The sequence below is a fragment of the Poecile atricapillus genome, chromosome 1, assembly GCF_030490865.1.
Source record: "Poecile atricapillus isolate bPoeAtr1 chromosome 1, bPoeAtr1.hap1, whole genome shotgun sequence".
Lineage (NCBI taxonomy): Eukaryota > Metazoa > Chordata > Aves > Passeriformes > Paridae > Poecile > Poecile atricapillus.
This window is the reverse complement of record NC_081249.1, coordinates 82,433,531-82,456,019: the sequence shown is the minus strand read 5'-3', so window position 1 is coordinate 82,456,019 and position 22,489 is coordinate 82,433,531. Positions and strand designations below refer to the sequence as shown.

General features: G+C 37.1%; 1 protein-coding gene across 1 annotated transcript in view; it reads left to right on the top strand.

Annotated features, from left to right (window-relative positions):
• DLG2 (discs large MAGUK scaffold protein 2) overlaps positions 1-22,489 on the top strand; it is a 420,316-nt gene that overhangs the window by 217,153 nt on the left and 180,674 nt on the right. The window contains exon 11 of the mRNA XM_058830779.1: positions 7,687-7,789. Within this exon, the coding sequence (XP_058686762.1) occupies positions 7,687-7,789 (103 nt within the window). The remainder of the gene's footprint in view (positions 1-7,686; positions 7,790-22,489) is intronic.

Genomic DNA, 22,489 nt, shown 5'->3' with positions numbered 1-22,489 from the left:
AGAACCACAAATAAATCATGAATGTTGTGATTCAGGGAGTTTTAATATAAAACATAAGCACTGAACATGTACTTACATTAAGACAATCTACCATTCAGCCTCTAACACGCTGCTTTGTGGTCACTGGCTTGAGTTCAGTATGGATTTGCCATGACACAAGCCAATGGCCATCTCCCCTCTCACAGGCCACAGTGCCATATACTCTGGATGTGGAAATACGAAAACACCTATCAAGCAGAGCTCAAGGCAAGGATTTAAGTTTTTGAATTCATCTCTAACTCAATGCTCAGGGTCACTTCTGTCTCTAAGTAGCCTCTAAAATTGTTTTGCCTTTTTATTTCAGTTTGCAGCTACCTGTTTTGTGTTGGCTTCAGCTGAAATTAAGTTCTTATCATCTTTGAGGTATAAGGAACTTGTTAAAATAGAAACCTTTACCTCATTTCAGAAGCGAGAGAGTTTCAATCATTATTTCTGCTTATATATCCTTTGAAATTCAAATGCGAAGCAAAAACCCTGCAGCATTATGAGTAAAACTGAACAACGTCGGCTTAGTTATATCCATTCACTTATGCTTGCAAATGTGTGAGTTAATTTGGGAAACAGTTACTGCATAAGGAAATAATACCTTTAGATGTATATGGATACCAAGGTACATGGAATAAATGCTGCTAAAATGGGCATGTCTAAATGATCCAGGATGAGAGCAGGAGACAGGAAAATACAAATGCTGAAAACAGAATTAGAGAGAAGGGGATTTTTCAGAAGGGCAGGAAAGCGAATAGAAGTAACAGTCATGTGTAAAGTAAAAGCTGTAGAAGGAGGAGGGACAGTTTGATATTTTAGCAATTCAGAGTAGAAAGAGAGCAGGAAATGCAAAGGAGAGGGAAGGTGTGAATGCTTGAACAGATGACACTACAGTGAGATCCATGGGGTTAGGTGGTGGCAGGAATATAAGGGGTTTTGGGTGACCACACAGAAGGAGAAAAAAATTAAAAAGTAGCAACTAGATTTGAATTTAAGGGCTAATTATGAGCTGTCCATTTTAATAAGAACTAAGAATTGTATTTGATGGATGTTTCATGCATAAAAAGGATGAAAAATATTATTTATTTTTAAATCAGCTGATAGACACTGGCCTGTGTTATTAGCTAGTATAGTACTCCTATAGGTATTTTTCACAGGTAATACCGGTTGGCTTAATATGGAAAAAGCATGTGTTCCTGTCTCTCAACTTAACCATTTAGTAATATGACAAAATGCCATTGATCACCTTGAAGTTGCTGAATCACCTCCAGTTCAGGTTAGTACTTGAACAAGCTGGTAGCTATTTAGTGATCTGAATAAAATAATTTTCATGTCCGTTAAGGCTCCAGTAAGTCCATGTGTCCTTTTCATAAGCTGTGATTTACTTCTTAAACTAGTTTTGTTCTTTACACTAGTTTTGAGGAATTCTGATGGAATTGAGAGGAAATGGCTCTTAAGATGTCATTCAGTGAAATTATTTCAGTGTCAGTTTGCAAATCTGGCATCATTCATAAAAGCTACAATCAAATGGAGAGCAGACCTTGTATCAGAATTTCTGTACAGTTTGGATTAAAACATAAGTCTTTGCCTATGGCTCTAGGCTTAGCAGGTGCCATTTGGAATGATTCATGTGGTCTGGTGAGTCATAGATCCTGTTGGATCCCACTGTAAAAGGCAGTGTGTGCAAGACACCTCTTCAAGAACATAATAATTTTTTTTCTGCTCCAAATATGCTTTGTTATATCTTTCTTTTGGCTTAGCTGCCTCCTTAAAGATCCTGGCAGAAAAAGACATGATACAGCTCATACCCTCACAGTGGTTCGTGTTTTCCAAAGAGAGAAGAGTTTGCCTCTATAATATCCAGCTTCTCAGAGGATAAAGACCAGCTTACTCGAGGCAGAAATTGTAACTCTAAGGTAGTCAGGCAAGGAAAATTGAAAAGGTCACTGAAATTGCTGGTCCATAAAAACAGAGGAGGAGGGTGCTGGGCATGGAGAAGAGCATAGGACATGATCCAATGTTTTCAACAGAGTTCAGGATGAGAAAACCACTGTGCTTCTCTGTGTAGCTCTGACTAAAGAGTAGAAAGTATAGGCTCAGAACAGATCAAAACTGAGAAAAGAGAGAAAAGCAATAAATCAAGCCTGAAAATACAGCAGAAGCTAAGCTGGAGAGTGAAGAATCCCCCATGCATTTCTTCTTTCTTTCTTCCTTCCTATTTGTAAACCTTTCTTCAGTAGCAAGGCAAAAACTGTCCCATATCAACATTTCCCCTGCTGGGTGCCACCCCCAAAGCCATGTCCCAGAGTGTCCATGGTGCTGAGCCTGCTTTACTTCCACAGCTCTTTGGCAGCACCCAGCAGAGCCTTGGCCTCAGGCTGGGTGTGTGGCCTTGGCCTTGCAAAAAGCTGCTGAAAGGCTGAACTTTGGCAACATGTCCTGGATTCTTAGAAGTGTGCTTTTTGATGGACTGTATCAGTTTTCAAGAGGTGTGGGAGCTGTTGTGTAGAATGGTTATTCCACCTGCTTCTGAGGAAGGTTTCCTCAGACGTGTTCACAGCAGATCATCTCTAATGGGTTTTTTTCCAATCTTCCTTGTTTTACATTTCCAGTGACTAAAAAGGACTGCTGGAGAACATGGCCCAGCTTTCCTCTCATGATAATGTGCTTGAGAATACTTAAATTGATGCGCAGAATTAAAGCAGATAAATAGGGTTCTTTGTATCTTCTCTTAATGCAAACAATGGGGATTCTGTCTGTAACCAGTTGTCATTATTCAGGCTTCTGTTTGCTTTTCCAGGTGCCAAAAGCTCTTATTTTATGATTTCAACAAATACAAGAATTTAGACACAATTTAAACCCTGCTTTATTGTTTGTTCCATGGTAAAAAGATTGCCTTTCCTTCAGCTTTTAATTTAGTGTATAAAACCACATACTATGTTAGTGACAACTTAAAGAAGAAATGAAAAAAAACCAAAACAAACCCTTTATGTTTCCTCCCCAGGGAATGAATATGTTTTTCCTTTCTTTTCCAATCCAACAAGGTGTTCCAAGCGTTCATTTAACCACAATACAAACACAAAATAAGGCAGCCTAAAGAAAGAAATGGCTAAAGAAAGCAGATTATTCTGTTTGAATGACTAACATACAAATCATATTCACTTTCTAGAAGCCAGCCAGACTGTTCAGAATGCAATCAAATTTCTACTAATATGGGCCACTCAAATATTTTAGAGGGGATACAACTCATCCAATTTTAGAAGAATTCAATCTATGCCAAAAGTAAATCTGATCTTTCATTTCAATTATGATTCAGTATTAAATTAAGTAGATCACACTTTATTTTGAGTCAGTGAATGCAAAGGCCCAGTAACTACTGTGAGCTATTGTTGCATCTTTTTCTCCATCTCAATTTAGTTTTGACCGTAATTTTCAACTCTGATCTTCTATTGCAGCACTCCTCTTTGTAAGCTTTTTAACCGCTTTTTGCCAGTTGAAAACACGCAGAAGAGACAGACTTCAGTATAAGCTGCAGGCTCTCCTTATTTCCATTATGTCAAATTAATTTTGAAGTTAGGCATCAGAAATTGTGCAGTCAAGTTCATTCTGGGCCAAGACATCAGGGCTGTGCAGTCAAGCTCAGAACAGCTACTTTGCTTATTGTATAATACATTCTAAAGAAAGCAAGCCCATTTATTATAGGAAAAATCAAACAAACAAAACATCTTTGGTATTTAACTTTCCACCTTTTAACTTTCCACTTTTTAACATTTGCACCTTTTTCTGACTTTATAAAATTTTCTTTTACTGATTATTCTTCACATAAATTATGTTACATTAATTAAAATCAGTAATTTTAATCAGATTTAACAATTTGCAGTGAAATCATATGAGGACAAAATGTTATTGCACACAAGTATTATGAGATATTAAATTAAAATACTGTTTTGAAGGAAGAGGCAAGACAGAGTATTATTATTTTATTCTCTCAAAATTCGTGTTCATTTTGGTCTAATGGTAAAAATTTGATTAAAATATATAAACTAATGGTGCCTTTCATCAAGATTTAATGTTGCTATGTGAATATGCTGGTTTTTAACTAGAAGGTTTGGGAGTTGATTATATTTGCTTTTAAGTAGGGGGAAATGATACCCAGAAATCAAGTTAGCATCTACTCTTCTTGTTCTTTACAAAGTCAGACTAGATTATAAATAATTTCTAAATTTAATACCTATTATTCTACAATGAGATTGTGCCACTGTTGGTGAATAAAATAACATGCAAACAGAACTCTCCCTCCCTGTTTGGCAGTGGTTATATGATTTCTTTTCTGCAGATGTGTGTCTTCAAGAGGCTGATCACTGTTTCAGCAACCTAATGGAGTTAGGTGATTTACCTGCTTAATCTGGTTAATCTGGTTTGCCTAGCTTGATTATGAACTAGATAAAAAATGCAGAAGATACAATTTATGTGTTATTTTTCTCTTTCTTTTCCTTGCTCTTTTGATTTCAGCCACTCAGGCCTCTAAGTTTTCCCCAAGTGTCTATCCCCTGCTATATCCTAACAGAAAAGTGATATTAATTTTAGGGAAATTCATTCACTACAATGTGTTGTGTTTGTACCTTAGGCAATCATTTCTTCTAGAACAAGGGTGCAAAGGGCAAAAAGTAGTCAGTGGCTTCTAGTTTTTCTGTGGAGAAGTGAAAAATATTTTTATAACAACTTCAGTGAAATTCCTGTCTTGCATTCACAGTCTTTCTGTGTTATTAGGATTGTACATATTAGCTCACATAGACATATTGTTTCTCAGAGGAGGAGAATAAGCATGTGATTTCCTTATTCTTTCATGCATGCTCACCTTTTATCTATAGAGAGATTATTGGGTTTTATTAACAATCTTTGAATCTACTGTACTATTAACACGACTTTACAGACCATCACAGTGTTTTCCTATATTGCTTAAGAAAGGCTTGTGTCCTCTCATAGTCTTTGAGCTTAAGCCTGAAATTTTAATTTTTTTTTCCCATTGGATCCTTCTAATGCTGACCAGGTGACGTAATCCACATCCATCTTGCCAGCTCAGGAATTCAGGAGTGTTCCCTTTTCAGATTATCCTGTGCTTTTGTGGGACTCTCTCAGGGACTCCACTTAGGAAATGGAAAAGCACACAGATAAAAACTAAACTCTCTCTTAAAGGAAAGGTTACTTGACTTTGACTTCAAAGTTGTCTTCTTCAGACACAGAATCAAGGCTGATGTTTCCTTTATGTCATGATATAGGCACTGTTCTTAAATTTAGGGATTCTGCTCACACTTAACAAAACTGTGGCTACGGCGCTCCGTTACTGAGTAATTGTAGTGCTGGTACATCTGTGCTCAATACAATGCAGCATCAAGTGTCATAACACCATCACTGAGAAAAAGTAGGGAACAGCACCTCATTTTCTGCAGCAGTACCCTAATTTGTATTCCTTACAGGAAGCTGGTACTCTCAACAGGGGTTGCAGAGTCCTACTTGACATTATTTTCCTCTTTAGGTATTTTCACTGTTGTAGGTTAAAATATGATAGATTTTTATGGCACTGGAATTTGTGCTTCTCTCCTTTTGTTCTTTTAGCATGCACTTAATTACTGCTGTCTAGGGTGATATATTCCTAGACTGAATTTCAGCAAGTGTTTCCCAGAGGTTTCAGTGTACAGCTTTTATGAAAGCTTTTGAACCTTTGGCTCATTTTTTTGAAAGCTTCTACCAGCCATTGTAACATCCCAGGGAGATGGGACAACTGAGGACTCCTGTGTTAAATTATGAAGTTGATTATGTTATGTTTACCCCATGCTCATAATTTCTATATAAAGTCAACAGTTCTACAGCATCATGCAGTCTTCTGGATCAGAAGCTGTGATTTCTCCTGGGCTTTATATAATTGCTAGCACAAATTAGTTTTTCCAAGAGTAATAGTCTAAATGTTGTTCACATACTAGTAAGGAGTAGATTTTGTCATGCAAAAAAGGAAGAAATTTTTTATGATGACAGTGGTAAGACACTGGCACAAGTTATTCAGACAGGTGGTGGGCACTCCATCTCTGGAAACACTGGAGTCAGGATGGACAGGACTCTGACCCACATGGGCTAGTTGAAGATGTCCCAGTTCATTGCAGAAGCATTTTAAAGTTCCCTTCCAACCCAAACTGTTCTATGATTCTGTGATTCTATGATAAATAATAATTGTGTTCTCAAAACATCATATTCTCCAAAATTTGATGGAAGACAGCAAGTTAAGATGGTCCAGTTTCTAAACATTATTGTCACAAATAAATGTATTCATGACAGACTCAACAGCTGTTACTTAAAAAGTTCTATGGAATCAAATTTATTTTTGTAATCCTTAAAAAGTTGTTAAAATGTAAATGTAAAAAACCCCTTCTTTTCAATATGTGCTTAGCCATCTTGCAATAGTAAACATAAACACAAATAATTGCTCTAGCTGAGAATTTGGGTCTAGTGTTTTGCTGTCTAGTGTTTGCATGTTTGCTTTATATGGCATTGTTCTCTTCCCTCTCCCTGCCCTTTATTTCCTTTCTTTTTCTTATCTTCATTAATCAGAATTGGATTTCTGTCCTGCTGAGGTTGTTACATGTCAAAAGCTTCCTGTTCTTCACTAAAGTATTGTGAAGTGGAAACCTGTAGAAGTGAGAGGAAAGACAGATAAATACATAAATAAACAAATACATGCATACAAACATGAATACATAAATAAAAGACACCTCACATGCTTCAGTACAGGCAGACAGTAATGCTCCCACTGGAAAGCAGGATTCAAGTTACTGGAGCAGTTAATAAATCTGTATGTGAATCCTGTCTCTTCCTTGGGATACTGCTGACAAAACATGTATCAGAAACACAAATCCAAAGAGTACTGAAGCTGCTCCTGAGTTTTAGTGGGTGGATTTCCTACTTTGTTCTACTCTGTTCTTCTTCCATTTCTTGTGCAGCCAAAAATGATTAAGAAAAGGAAACCATATGGAAAGATGTATGGATGTTGAACAGCCAGAACTGAGGAAGCTGTGTCTGATAGCAACTCCATTGCTGTAGTGTGCAAGATAGAGGATATTTCCGGGCAATAGTTGGAGGGGTTGCATGAGCAGAAAACCGTCGATTATATAGTAGGTGTTTTGCTATAAAAGTTCTGCATCCAGCAGCTTTTTTTAGACATGCTGTATGTATACCTGGGTTTCCTGATGCTACTGACTGCGCCTGCAGAGTTTGACTGAAGGAGCAGCTTCTTTGTTTGCCGTATTCTTCAGTGACCTTCAAGCATCACAGAAAATTTCTCTTTTGAACTTGATATATTAAGTGATATTGCTAGATGAAGAGGTAACCAGAAACAGAAACTCAGTAGAGCAGGAAATACCCAAAAATAGTGGTCAGAGAATCTGCATGGATAAGCACAGTCAAACTATGGGGTGAGGGGCACTGGTGCATATCCTCTTGGTCGGTCACAGGGAGTTTCCTCTCAGCCTTTTTGATTCTGTACTTTGCTTCTGCATCTGGGCATCCATCTGACCTTCACATCCATCGGATATTTACAATAGAATCCCACTTGTGCCTCCCTGTCCAATGTCAAACTTCTCATACGCGTTGTTGTCTTTGTTCCCTGCGCAGGTGAACGGCATTGACCTGCGAGGTGCTACCCATGAGCAGGCTGCGGCTGCGCTCAAAGGAGCGGGGCAGACGGTAACGATCATAGCACAATACCAGCCGGAGGGTAAGTGAGATAACCACCTGGAAAGCAGCTGGCAAAAGAGAAGTGCTCTGGAGCCACTCATTTAACAGGATGAGGCTGTTGTAGATAGCAAGTTTCCCAGCTATCATCAGCAGTCATCTGGAGTGAAAATTAAAGTGACAGTTTTGTCCCAAGGAAATGGCTGTATTTTTGTACAGACTTGGCTTTTAGAAGCGTTTGATGCAACTAACTATAAGAGTGCTCTTCAAGTGTGCATATAATAACGCAGTAATCAAAACTTAGTTAATCATTCTTGTTAGTGTTCGTTTTATGTTCTTTTCTAGTCTCTTCCTGGAAATAGGTAGTGCAAAGATAGGTTAAGAGTGAACAGAAATTCCAGGAAGATCTGACATTGCATCAAACAGTCAGAATTACACAAGGATAAATGCTTCCTGCAGAATGTGTAGAGCTTCCCACTATTGCTTTTGGATGATTGCATCCTTGTACCTTCAGGGCAATTAGGCCTGGATAACTGGATAATATTAGAGAAAATGACAGCTTTCTAAATAAAAGCATGAGCAGGAAATTCAGAAAAATGTAAGACATTTAAGGTGGGATGTATCTCATTCACATTTTGCTGTCTAATACTTAGTTTTCTAGAGGTTAAGTTAGTTTCAGTGGGCAGAAGTAGGCACTGACTGATTTGGAGTCCATAATTAAAGGGCAGAACTCCTTGTTGTCCATGCGCAGTGACCCAATTGACTATGTGAGGTTCTCAAGGAATTTGTGAGAGGAGTGTTACCTTCTGATTGGAAATCAAGGTGGTTTCCTTGAGTTGTTACTTAAAAGTATTTTCCAGATTAATTCAGCAAGTACAAGTGTCTGTGAAGACTTGCTGGCACCGTTGTCATTTTTCAGGAAGCACTTCTTAGCTCAATTCAGAATTTGATTCTGTCTGATTGTGCCCAGCCTAGGAGATATGTAGGTCTCATAGGTGAAACAACAGCTCTAATAACATGCTCAGTCAGGTTCTTTTAGGGAAGATGAATTAGTTCTTCCAGAATTTATCCAGTATGGTACTTTCCTTCATTTCTCTGGATCCTGATGACAGCACTCAAGGAGAAAAACAGCTTCTATTTTAGTGAAATGTACAGTTGTGCTTCAGATCTGGAATCAAGTGTATCCATTTATTAGTTTATCTGTACATGAGTCACCAAACAGGATAAATTAGGCCATAGTAAGAAATGGGCAGATGAGAGCAAATGAAATTGAAAGTATCTATCTTTAGTTAAATAAATGGAACATATTAATATAAAAATGCATGAGTAATAATCAGCATTATTTCAAAGAAGTATTGAAAAGCAATTCCATTACAGATAGAGATCTGCACTGGGTTCTGAATGAAACCATGTTCCTATTAGTTCCAGCAATCTTGTTTGCTGTCTGGTGATTTTACACTGCAATTATCACCATGGTGTCTGGGTACTTGTAGCAATCAGTGGCATGTCACAGTTGTTCTGTGCCGCTGTTAATACACAAAAAAATACATCACTTGACAGCTTTTTCCTATTAGAATTGAACTTTTAGTTGACATACATGTACCCTACATTTTAGAAACTCGGTCCTGTGTCAAATGTAGTTTTGGTGAACATGCAATTCAGATGACGCTGTTTAAGTCCATCACGTATTATACTTTTATTATTATATTATTATAATTTATTTATTATATTTATTATTATATTATTACACATTTATTCCATTTGTCCTATGTCATTGCTCCATTCACCAAAAACCCTGTTGAGGGCAGACTATTCCCAACGTCATCACTTCTTGTCAGTGAAGCAAAGCCAGTTTTCTCTTTTAGCCAAATAGCTCAAAACACACCACAGAAAGTGAAGCTTGTGAAGAACAGGGCCCAAAAGTTCGTCTTTTTATAGTAAATGGTTGAATCTTTAAAGGTAGTGAGGGTACTCTGTAGTTGTCCAGCATGTGTTATGTTACAGTTGAAATATTTAACTTTAGTCTGAGATTCTGGTTAATGCAAACTGCATAAAGCAGATGTAAAATGAAAAAATTGTTTCCTGAGAAATCCCTAACACCGAAGAAAGATGAAAAAAAATTTAAAGAGTTAAGTAACCTTCACAGAGAATTATTTTAATATTTATAGGTTACACAAAAACATACTTTATATGAGACTAAACACTAATTTAATTCTGGAGTTATTACAGAACTCTTTTTATCCTTTATTTGAAATTTATACTTGATTTCTTATTTACTGTATCTTATCTTTTTGCATGTATTGGAACACAGTCATAGAATAGTCCTAAAACTGTACAGCTGTGCTTCCCTCAGGGGCTTCTCATTTTTAACGCTTCCAAGTCTAGTAAAGTACATAAGCTAAGTTGGCTGGTAGCTTGCTTCTTCCATTTTCACACTGGAAGTTCTGAGTTGTTACTACAACTTCAGGTTTTTCTGGGGAGATCCAGGAATAGCCACTACAAATGTTAACCAGTACCTTTTTTTAATATCTTTCAGATTATTAAGACATTAGATGTCATTGCAAAAAAACTAAAAAAAGAAACCCAAAAAACCCAACAACAACAACAACAACAAAAAAGCCATTCAATGAACCCTTTAGCTATTGACATTTCAGGTATTGAGTGATGATGATATAAGTACCAGTCAATACTGTAAGCATACGGATGATTAGCAACTAAAATCGTGAGTAGAAAAAGCTGACTTTTATGCGGTAATGGAAAGCTTCCAGTATGCTTATCTTGGTATTTTCTCAACAAATAAATAATATGCTATGCTGTGGGAAGAAAATTAGGTGAATTCTATAGAAACAGCTTTCAAAGTTTAAATGTCTCTTTCTTTGTTTCAAACAGAATCCCATTCAAAGCCTCATATGAACTTCCTTCACATTAATGTGTAGAGACTTGGCAACAAATCTCATAAGAATGGTAACTCCTACCAAAAAAAAACTCTAGTGCTTGCCATCAATTTGAATAGTTTTTCCCATCAATATTGTGGTGGTTTTTTTGTCATCTTGTTGGGAATACAGAAATGCAGAGATGAGCTCAGACAAAACAGAACAGCATCACAACATTTTTTTGAATGCTGTCAGGGCTGAGGTTGGTGATGGTGCTAAGCTGAAGCACACTGCTCATCCCTCAGATGAAAGTGGTCTTGGTGAAAATGCTATAAAAAGAGCACAGATACTGTGAATAAAGGAAGAATAGAAGAGACAAATAGTGATTTTGTGCAAAGTTGTTTAATGGAAATAAAAGGGATAGTATAAATGAAGAACCAATTCATCAGTTTTGCTCTTCATTCCCTTTTTTCCTTATTTACACTCACCACCTTTATTTCCCTCTTCTCTCTGAGAAGCAGAAGAGGCAAAGCGCTACGAAAATCCAAACAGAAATGTAAATACCTTGAGCAAAATTATGGAGAGATTATTAAGAGCAAGGGGAAAACACATCACAGAAGTTAAAAAGAAATCAGAGCTCAGCAGTTAGAAGTACATATTTACGAACAGAAGCCATAACTCTGGGCTTTTTGAGTGATTCCTTACTTTTATTTAAAAAACTGAAAATAACCTGTGTACTGTATGTTATGTACACATGTATTGTGTAAATGGAGGTCAATTAATGGTTAAGGATCATGATCTCTTAATAATCACTGTGGATGTAGTTCATATGGAAGTTGATGTATTCAGTCCACACTAACTAGTCCCTGCAGGCTTCAGAAAGATAACCTTTCATATTCTTGTGAAATTCACCTCTTCTGCACGTGGTTGATATGAAATTAAAGATAATTTAAGGATGAAAAGCTACTTAGAAAAAAATTAGAAGACGAACCAATCTCTTATATTTGGCTTTGCATTCCAATTTTTAATAATCAGAAGCATTTTAACTTTCCTCACAGCTTAACAACTCTCAGATCTCTTTTAAAATATTGCAAAGATGTTAAGTAAATAAAAAAAAACCAAAAACCTGAGCCTGAAAAATAATCTTAGGATGTAACAGTGTGTCCCTATTAAACAATTAAGTAGAAACTAAAATGGAATATATACCACACAGGGAAACACATTTTACATTTCTAGGTTTTTCTTCAGGACATGTTTTGTTGTTTAATGGCAAAAATTGCAAGTATAGCCCAGTATGGAAGGAGTTAAGAATAAAAAGCATTTTTTCAGTTAAGCTAAAATATGTTTTTTAAGAAAAGGGAGCTTTGGTTGAAATAGTGACAATTTGTCCTGAAAGACAGAGCTTGGGGGTGGGGACAGACAGAGTACTAGTCTCCTAATAAAGCTGTTTAAAAGCTTTATTGCACGTGTTAGTCTCAAAAGCTCATGTTCCTTTCCCCCACCCCAGCAGTGTGAAAAGGTGAAGTGTAGCCTTAAGCTTTGTGCAGAACACTCCTGTGTCAGTGGTCTGGGAGCTGAGCTGTGCTGCATTGCAGTACCTCTGCAGCTACTGCCTCACAACAGCCCCTGGAAGAGTGTTCAAGCAATTGGAAGTTCCATGTGCTTTCAATCTTTCCATCAAGATTTTTAACCAGTTCCCTCACCAGCTCGCACACGGGGAAAGAGGTCATTGATTACATTTGATTAGAGCAGCTGACACTGGAGAGGTTCAAAAGTTGTTAAAGTGAAAGGATTTGTGTTTTGTCTCTTTCTGAGAGAGCTGTTGCTTGGTGCCTGTTGTGAGGTGAGTAGCTGAGCTTTACACAGAGTGTGAGAACGAGAGGCACTGTGATAGTCAGTGTCTGTCTTTGCAGGCAATAGCTAAGGAAATTTTTGAAGAAATGCGCTTAAGCAACTCCTGGAAACTGATACTAAATTCACTTTTTTATTCTTTTGCTCCTAATTCTGGGAGGTGCCACAGAACTTTAGAATAGACCTAACTTTTGTAAACAGCCCCAGATTTTATTTTAAAATACCCCTTGTCTTACACGTTTGCCTGAGGTGCAGATGCTAAGATTTGCTTTTTTGAAAATATTAGATGAAAGATCCAGGAGTCACTTCTGAAGGACTCTGAAGTGATGGATACTTTTTAGCACTTTCCCCTTTTTTATTCCTGCTCCTGCCTCAGAGTACAAACACTTGTCTCCTCTTTTGGTACAACAGTCATATAGATTCCTGATTCAGACCTTTAACCTTTCCAGCTGCTGTGGGAATTAGGTAAAAATGAAAGAAAAAGAAAATAATTGTATTTGTTCATCTTTGTCTAAGTTACTGATATACTTTGAAATGTGACTAGCCCTTTCCCCAGCTGTTAGAAAGGCATGTAGCTTAAGTACTTGGATAAAGTTGCATTACAGCAGTTGGCTTTCATCTGGAAGCCACCATATCCAATTGCCAGAGAATGCAAGATATTAGAGTTACATTTCATGCATGTGCATTAAACAGAACATAATCTCGGAACAGCCAAGCTGGATCTGACCAAAGCCCATTTGCTGAGGATCCAGTTTCCAACAGTGGCCAACAGCTTAGAGAGAGGAAAACAAAAAGACATAGCAAGCACATAGTGATACTTGCCCTGAGTACTGTCCTTCTCACCACGGAGGGTAAAAAATCTTCTCCTTGTCCTCAGGCAGAAAACACCACCACTATGAAGATGAGTAAAAATGAAAAAAAAGTTTAGAGGTGTGTTTCATAGTGTGTCCTGCTGAAGCTCGGTGAGTGAATTTTGTCAAGAAGCTTGGTCCATTCTTTTAAGTTAGGAAAATGGAGATAGAATGAAAAATAAAAACCTCAACATTATGATATTATATTTTCTCCTTGTATTTGAGCCTTTTTTTTTCACTTGACACCACAAGAGAAGAATTGTTCCAAAACTAGAGAAATTTTTATTTTAAATCTCAATTTATTCATAATAGTTGATAGCGCACCAGAGTTCTCCTACCTAAAAGACTTTCAAATAGCAATATTAAAGGCTTCATTTCCTCCCCCCCCCTTTTTAGTGTCATCTCCAACTCTACTGTTCTCTTACTTACCCATAGAGGTTTTTTACTATGTTGAAGAATAGTAAATTGTTTTCTCTAGCTGATTTAATGGCAGTCCTGTGCTTCCCTTACTTATCCGTGAAGTGCCCATTGAAGAGAGGTTATCCAGCTCATAGAACAATTTCAGTTCAAAGCGACCTTTAAAGGCCAGCTAGTTCCAAACTTCCACCCATGAGCAGGGACATCTTCAACTAGATCAGTTGCTCAGAGCCCCATCCAATCTGGCCTTGAATGTTTCCAGGGATGGCATGACAGATGATGCTGTCAAAACTAGTTCTCCCTTCTTGTAGTTTTAACATGTTTTGCTTCAACAAAAGTGCCAGAATTCACTAAGCAAGAAATTACCTCTTTGTTGAAGAGATTTCTGTGTTAGTGAAGATGTTTAACAGGGTTGTGTGGCTGCAATACACAACTTCATGCAGCACACCAAATGGTATTTGTTGTGTTCAAAACTAATCCTTGAGTGCTCCAGGCTATGTCAGCAGTTAATGTACAGGGTTAAATGTTGAGATTGCTGTTTTCTGCCTTGCTTTTGATCTAATAAATACAATTTTGGTACCCTTTGGACAAATGCACGAGTGCTAATATAGTATCCACTTGTCTGGCCATGCAAGACCTTTGCCTTAGGTTTAGCTTTTGTGTCTCTATTTACTGCATATTATTTAGAATATACCGCCTTTATTTTTATATTGTTGGAGAAAAGCCTTTAAATTTATTATTTCATTGCATGTTTCATATTATCTTTACTTCAAGTAAAAACCCCTAAAGCATATTTAAAATGGAAAGAGTGGCTAAAAAAATCTCTCTGATTAACTTTCAAATTCTTTTCTCATCTCACTGCATTTCCTATCTGTTTGCCTAAGCTGTCCTCACCGCAGCTTCCACTCTACTGCAAATTAACTCTAGTCCCTGAGTGACTCTCTCTGTGTTCATGGATGTTTCCCCAGCAGTGACAGATATTTCTGGGGTTCATCAAATGCCACAGCTGAAGCACCAGGGGTTACAAATGTTCTTGTAAAGTCAAGTTTTAGTAGGCTTCCCATCAAACACAAAAGACATTTTAATTCCTCTGTTCAATTTAAGGATCACTTTCCCAGTAGAGTTACATAGTGAAACCTGTACAACATTGAATATTTTATAAAAAGAAAATATATTTTATATTTTCTTTTTTTTTTTGTCTTTGTCTAAAATAGTCAGCACTTACCATGCATCTATGCATGAAACAAGTTATGGATATATTTTCTTAATGTTTTTTCTGCAGATTTGCTTGTGTTTAATGTAGTCATCCTTGTCTGCTAGAGTGTATTTGCTGTTTCCTTCCTGAGCTTTCTCAATTCCCATTTTCATGAATGTTTCATTTTAAGTACTTAGTTTTTCATTCAGCCATATTTAACTCTGTTTCTATCAACAAGCTTTAAATTTCCTTGAATAGTACATTCTGCATTGAAGAATATACAGTTGTCAATGTGCAGAGAAAGTGTGATTTCCTTTTAAAACCCACCTTTTCTTCTTTAGATTTTAAATGTGAGGACACAAAGTTATGTGGTTGGGAGTTTTTTTCTGTAGTCCTTTAAGCTGCATTAGTAGTGCAGGTCTTGCTTAGTTTTTTGTTGCTCTAACACAGCCTGCTGTGCTTAGTCATATTTATGTACACATGGAAAAAGTGTGTCTGTTAATTCTTCATGCTGGAGATTATGAATTAATTTCCTTTGACAATTTATTAATTTAAGTTCACTATTTTCCACTTTTTACTGTTTTGCCAAGGTAGTCCTTGATAAGTCTGGTTGGGAATGCAAATAAAGAGTTGGTTTTCTTTTTGCAACAGGACTAACATTTGCAGCTGCTCATTTAACTGGCAAATATGGGCTACAGATGGTTCCAAATTTCCTTCCCTGTCTTAGAGTTCACTATAACTCTGGTTTTGCCCTTACCCAACAGCTTTTTCAGAAAACAAGAACTTCTTTCAGTGGCAAAGACATGTATGGATATGTCCTGGCCTTTTAGAAGGGGGTATGCTGCTAAGTGAGAGGAGAGGTGCCCAAGGATAATTCACCGTAGAACCAGAATAAGGTTGACATTATTTCTGAACTCATTCCAGTGTTTCTTTTCTCAATCTCTTTCTTCTTTACATTTTTATTGTGATTTTCATCTGGAAAAAAATGTATTTCATGCCAAAGATGTTTTGTGTTTACTTTCAATTTTTACTTTTAAAGCGGTAAGTCGTGCCAACATTTTTTCTATTTTAATTCTTTTACAGCGACATCCTTTCGTATATCATATGAACTGAGATGCTCCTGTATGTTGTTATCTATTTACTTTAAAATATATTCTCTTTTCCTTCTTATTGATGATTGCACTTTGCAAAGACATGGTTTATATCTTTGTTGTTTTGCTTTTTAGTTACCTTCAGTGTCAGATATTTTTTTTCCTTCTTTTCATACAGTTCATCTAAGTCTGTCCTATCCTATTGGCACTCCCTCTCTTAGTCTTCTTAGTAACTAAAAAACATCAGCTTTAGAGGCTGTTACAGAACAAACTGGCCCTGAGTGACTGGGCTATTAAAGATGCTGAAGACTCTTCACGAAAATATTCTTTCATCCAAACAGTTTAACACATTTTAGTATATTAGAATTTAAAAACTCACTAGAAATCTGTTTTTCTTCTGCCTTCGGGTAAATTACTTCATGTAGAGACATGACCAAAAACACAAAGCACTTCATTAACTGGCTGACATTCCGTGATGTAGTCAATATTACCAATGCTCATGTGCTTAAAATAATAAAATATAGGTTCGTTGCAATCCTTGTGTGTCCAGCTTATGTCCCTAGAAAATATGAATACTAAAATTTAACCTTTCCTTGAAGTAATTTCTGTAAAAATACTGAGCAAGTAAAATGTTTCAGTCTGAAAATAAAGTCTATTCTCCTGGTGTTTTCTGCAGAACTTCTCTTGAATCTGTTGAAAAGAAGAAAATTAAATAGTTTCGCTTTTGAATCTATCCTGCATGTTCAAGGTGCATTTGTGTCAGTGTTCAGTTAGAAAGAGACAAATTGAAGAGAGAGTTTCTGGTGTCAGTTTTTCTGCTGACAAGGGAGAAAGTGGTGAGGCATTGGCACAGGTTGTCCAGAGACTTTATGGATGCCTCATCACTGGAAGTGTTCAAAGCCAGGTGAGACGGGAGTTGGAGCATCCTGGTCTCCTGGAAATATGTCCCTGCCCATGGCAGGGGGTTTGGAACTGGATGATCTTTAAGGTGCCTTGGAACCAAAACCATTTTGTGATTCTGTGACTGATTCTATGATACAAAGTGATGAAGTTTTCCCAAAGGATGCAGAGATTATCGCCTTCTTCTGAAGATCTCATGCTGAGGAAGAATAGCAAGTCTGATATAAAGTGACAACCGTTATGGTTGGCATTATGCTGGCATTGATAAATATCACAGGAGACACCAGCATATCAGGGATTTTCTTGGCCCAGTGCTGTGGCTGCTGTCAGCACAAAATTCTCAGTGAGTGTTAGGAACAGTCTTTCATGGTTTGTATTTTTAAAGTTTATAGTTCTTGACACATACAGGGATTTGCTTTTAATTATAATATTGAGCTAGGCAAAAAGAAACAAAAAGAGTAATGTTTTCTTCAGATGAGGCCATTGGCTAAGCTGCTTGTCGGAGGTCTCTTAGTCAAGATGTAATTCTCTCTGAGGTCATTCACCCTTTGTTGATGAGGTGAGCCTCATCTCACCAGCTGTAGAGGAATATCTATGACTAACTTAGGCTTGATGGACAAAGACAAGATGAATAGAGAGCACTCTTCTGGTGTCCCTGCAAGGCAGCTACTGGAAAGTGCTATGCAGACATCAAACTGCTCCCCCCAGCTCAACAGGTGAGCCACTAATGAAGCCAGAAAGAAACTCATTGAGGTCTCTGCCTTTGGTTTATTGCTAGCCAAGAGTTTCTCTCAGGAATAATTCTTGAGGCAAGTTAGCAAAGTCGTTATTTTGATGGAGGGAAAGAAAAATGGGAAAAATCACCAACAACTTAAATTTGTGATTCCAGTAGAAAAATAACAAAGTTAAGAGTTTCAAGGCAAGATAGGAAATTGCAAGATAATAAATTCTAGATAATCAGTTAGTTAATTTGCATTTATTCGCTATGGGTGAAAATGACAGCAGCGTGTGAGAAATGAAACATAAAGTGTGTACTTTTAAATTGAGAGGGACAAAGTGGTAGAGGGAAGATCTAGTCAGATCTACTCCTATTTGCTGCACTTGCATGCACAGCAGTTTTAAGGATTTCACTTATAGCAGTGAGTAGTTACCCTGCTCCATGTGCCTTCCTGGATCTGAACTCTGCCTGCTGAGAGTGGTCATATGTGGGGTCTTCAATGAAGATAAAAATACTGATTTGAAGTGCATTTGATGTTTAGGTGACCATCGAATTATTAAGAACAGAAATTCAGATGAGTAGACATCTGTGCACACTCACACACGGATGTAAACACACACATGCAGCCACTGGAAACTGAAATCTGGGTTCCGCAGGGACAGATTTTAAGAGCTGCAAAGGGTATCTGCAGGAGATCTCATCACAACTATCATATTCCACACGTTCTTAGACGGTAGTTGCTTGTGATGGGTAAGTAATAAGGTACTTCAGATCACACACTAAGCTGTGTCTGGGATAAAACTGTTTTTCAGCAAGTCAACTCAGTGCCTCTGAAAATCTTTGCTACTGATCTACTTCTACAATTAATTCCCCTTTTTTCCATTATCTTGATCTACATCACTCTTTCTTACATTACTTGCCTTTTTGTGGCTGTTAAGATGGCAGCTGACAAGAGAAATAAGAATCAGATTTAGACTTCATTGTCAATCTCAATACTTCATTATAGACTCATTGAAAATACTTAATTAACTGCAGAGTCACTGAAATAATGCCATATGTCATGTCAGCTTCAAAAAAAACCCTCTTTTCAATATTAATTTTGAGTAGGAAAACCTTTGCATGACAGAAAAATGCCCTGAAGATACACTATCTTTGATTTTATCCTCTCTCACCTATATGGGTTACTGTATAATGGCTGAATTAGAAATTTAAGTGAATGCTGAAGTAAATTGAATTTTTTTAATTAAATATTAACTATAGTTGAATGTGAAGAAGTGCTTGAAGATATAACTTCATTTATCTACAAAGGTAAAATTTCCATGAATTTTAACATGACAATCCATCTTCTTCTAGAAGCTCTAGTATCTTGAATAGGAAGTAACTTTATCCCCTGGTTTCAGGGTGGAAGATGGTTTCAACAATATTATAGTCAGTGTTTTCTAAGCCATGAACTCAAACTAAATAGAAGCATCCTGATATGAATTATGTGACTCATCCCTTCTCATAAAATTCAGTTTAATTATATTTTGAGGTGTATACATGGACATTGAGGTCTGGCATAAGTCACCTTTCAGTAAAGTTTGTTATCAGACATCTTGAAGGACTTTCTTGTGACATTCTAATTCCCTTTGCAGTTTTCAAGGGAAACATGTGAGACTAACCCAAGCAATAATTACTTTTGTCACTTAAAATAATTACTTTAGCACTTCATTTAATAAGCACATTTGCTTTAAAATGTTTTGCAGCTTAGAATTACGCAGAAAATTCAGGTTTTACAAACTTTTAAGAAAATTTCTGAATACTGAGTTTAATTGTTGCTTCAGTGCTGTTTGGTGCCTAAATACACAAAAAAATGTGTAACACACGTGTTATGAGTCAGGTTACTTTAATCTCAGTTTAATGCATATGCCTCCTAGACAAGAATTTTTTCATTTTCTTGGAGAGAAACTCAGATTAGTGGGGATTTTGCTGGCTTGCAGAGACAGACATTTGGCAACAGGGAGTGAGTGTGAAATGGGGATGGGGAGAGAGATGGAAAACCCTCATACTTTGGTGTTCTGTTATTTCATTTGTGAAGTGAGTGCTAGAAGTTTTTTGTACAGTTGGGCACTTCAGTGGTGATTGTAGGAGGAGTTTTTATGTGTGTGTATGTCCATACTTTTCAGTGTTTCTCTTTTAAACCTCACATTGTCTTACACATGTGTAGGTGTATATTTGTGCAGAATTTTGTGTGGTGCTCCCCGCCTCCTTAACTACTCAAGAAGCCTCTGATGTAAATTATCAAAGCAATGTCTGAATCAGAATAATCTGTCTACATGGCTTGGAGAGTAATATACAGCCAGTCCAGCTTGTGTCCCAAGAGTAATGTACCTGCATTATTTTTATTCTTGTCAACTGTATGCCCTGCATCTGTGAAAAAAATATCTGAAATTTGCATCTATCTTAGAAATTCATCCTCTTTATAAGGGAAGACTACTCAGAGTAAAGTATTTCCTTTATGATGAGTTGCTAGTTGCTTTTTAGACTGAAAAAGGTTTAGACTAGATGATAGGGGGAAAAAAAAAAAACATCTGTACTCACTTGGTGGTGAGGCACTGGGCATGTTGCCCAGAGAAGCTATAGGTGCTTCATCTCTGCAAGTGTTTAAGGCCAGGTTGGATGAGGCTTTGAGCAGCCTGTTCTAATGAAATTTGTCCCTGCCCATGGCAGGAAGGTTGGAACCAGAAGATCTTTAAAGTCCCTTCCAACCCAAGACATTCCATGATTCTAATCCTTCTCAGTATTGAGTACCAGGAAATAGTTCATGTTATCATTCTTGACTGGATTTGGCAACAGTGTAAATTCTGCAGTCTATGTTTGCAAAAATTCAAAAGCAGGGTGTACTGAACAGGCCCACAGGGACAGCAGAGATTCTGACAGGCAGTGGGTACTTTCTCTGTCCTTAAATTTGCATAATTCTCTTCTTATTATATTGTTGAACAGTTCAGCCACTTTTAAGGATCAGAAAAGTAAGACAGTAATTATGTTTTGAAAGTAATGAGAAAGCAATGTAAGTGGTGTTAGTTATTGGACAGAAACTTTTAAGTTTCAATGGTAGGAGTCAGACCTGCATTGGAATAAAGAATTCTTAAATTAATGCCATTATTCAAAAATTTTAACCATTAAGGATGGTCATAAAATAACCCAAGAAGAGGAGAAATATCTGCAGCATGACGGAAATAATTGCTGCAAAACAAAATGCTGACTATCTTGAGTGCAGTAACTGCCATAGTCTGTCTTGTCTGTGTGTTCCCCATAAATATTTCATTTCAGATAAAATTGCATCCATTATGTCTAAGAAGTACCTTAGATGAGATGAATTTAATGTACTGGGAAGGAAGCATCATTGGCTCTAGAATAAAGGAACTCAGTCTGGCATGTGAATAGGGGCAAGCCTGGCTGGATCCAGGGCCTTCACCTCCAAGGTATTTTTCAAAGAAGTCAGAAGTGTGGTCATCTGTTTTCTGCTTGAATCCTTTTATAATGGAAACTCAAGGAGTTTTACTAAATGGACTTTTTCTCAAAGCCATCTAGTCCCCGTAGAAATTTTCATGTGCCAAATGAAACATCTTGCTTCAAAATCATAGGATTTCAGAAAAAGTCCAAGTTATTTCCACTTGAAAGTGCTTTTGTGTTATCTTGCATGTTATGAAGTTGGGATATCTCATATTGATACTTTCTGCTTCTTGAATTGTGGTCACTTTTCTTAGCACATCCTGTAAACAGGAGCCCCATAAGATGCTTCATTCCTTGGCCTTTAGAGGGGGTCAGAAGTGTAGGAGCACAACAGAACTATTTTCCACTGCCAATACTTTCAGCTGACTGTCAGAAATACAATCATTTTAGGAGAAGTTAAGGAGAGAAATCAATTCTGGTAAATGTGCCCTTCTGAAAAAGGGATGCAGATTACCCCCATAAGTTGAGTTTATGCAGTTCTAGATGTGCTTCTATTGGAGATTTTTCTGTTACATTTCAAAATAAGTCTGTAGGTACTATAGTGAGGCATGGGAAAATCTGAAGGTGCTGAGAAAAAAAACTAAGATAAAGGTAGAGGTAAATATTATATATATGTATTTATACTCCCTTCCACCCAGATTCAGGTGACTTAAAGCCAATGTGCCTGCTAGTGTGCCTACTAATTCTATATATTATAGTACACATAAAAATTTTATAAGTATACTGTATATGGCATAAAATTTCTATAAATATAAAAATACAATTATGTTTGATATCCTCTCTTTGGCAATGCCAATAAACTCAGTAGGAAAGGCTTGACACAGGAAGGCTTTAGGCTGTCTAATCTGTGTCCAAACACAGTAACCAAATGGTTGATATTTCTCTTCTGTGTGAATAAAGGTCTAGATGTGATACTGTGCTGTCTGTTGAGTCTTACGGTAAGAGACTGAAAGAAAACATCTACAGAAAAGTCAGTATTTACCACTGGTGTTATTGCTGTACCTCTTACAATAGACTTTTAACTGCTGTGAAGAAATTGGAGGGAATTGCATTGTCACGTGGGTAGATTCCCCCTGACAGTCTAGTTGCAGTCTCCCATTCTTGTATTTAGGAGAGATTTTGCCTTTGAAATCTCTCAATGTATTTATCGCTTCGCCAAGAAAGGCTGAAAAAGAGCACATCATATTTCTCAGCTTCCTTTACCACTTCCAAGGGATGCTATATGTTGTCTCCTTTAGCCTTTCTAGATCTGGAAAACCACAAGGTGAGAGCTGTTGATACTGAGACCTTGACAGCATTCATTGAGTCGCAAGTGGTTCAGTTCACAAAGTTGTCCTAGTAATTTTTTTTTA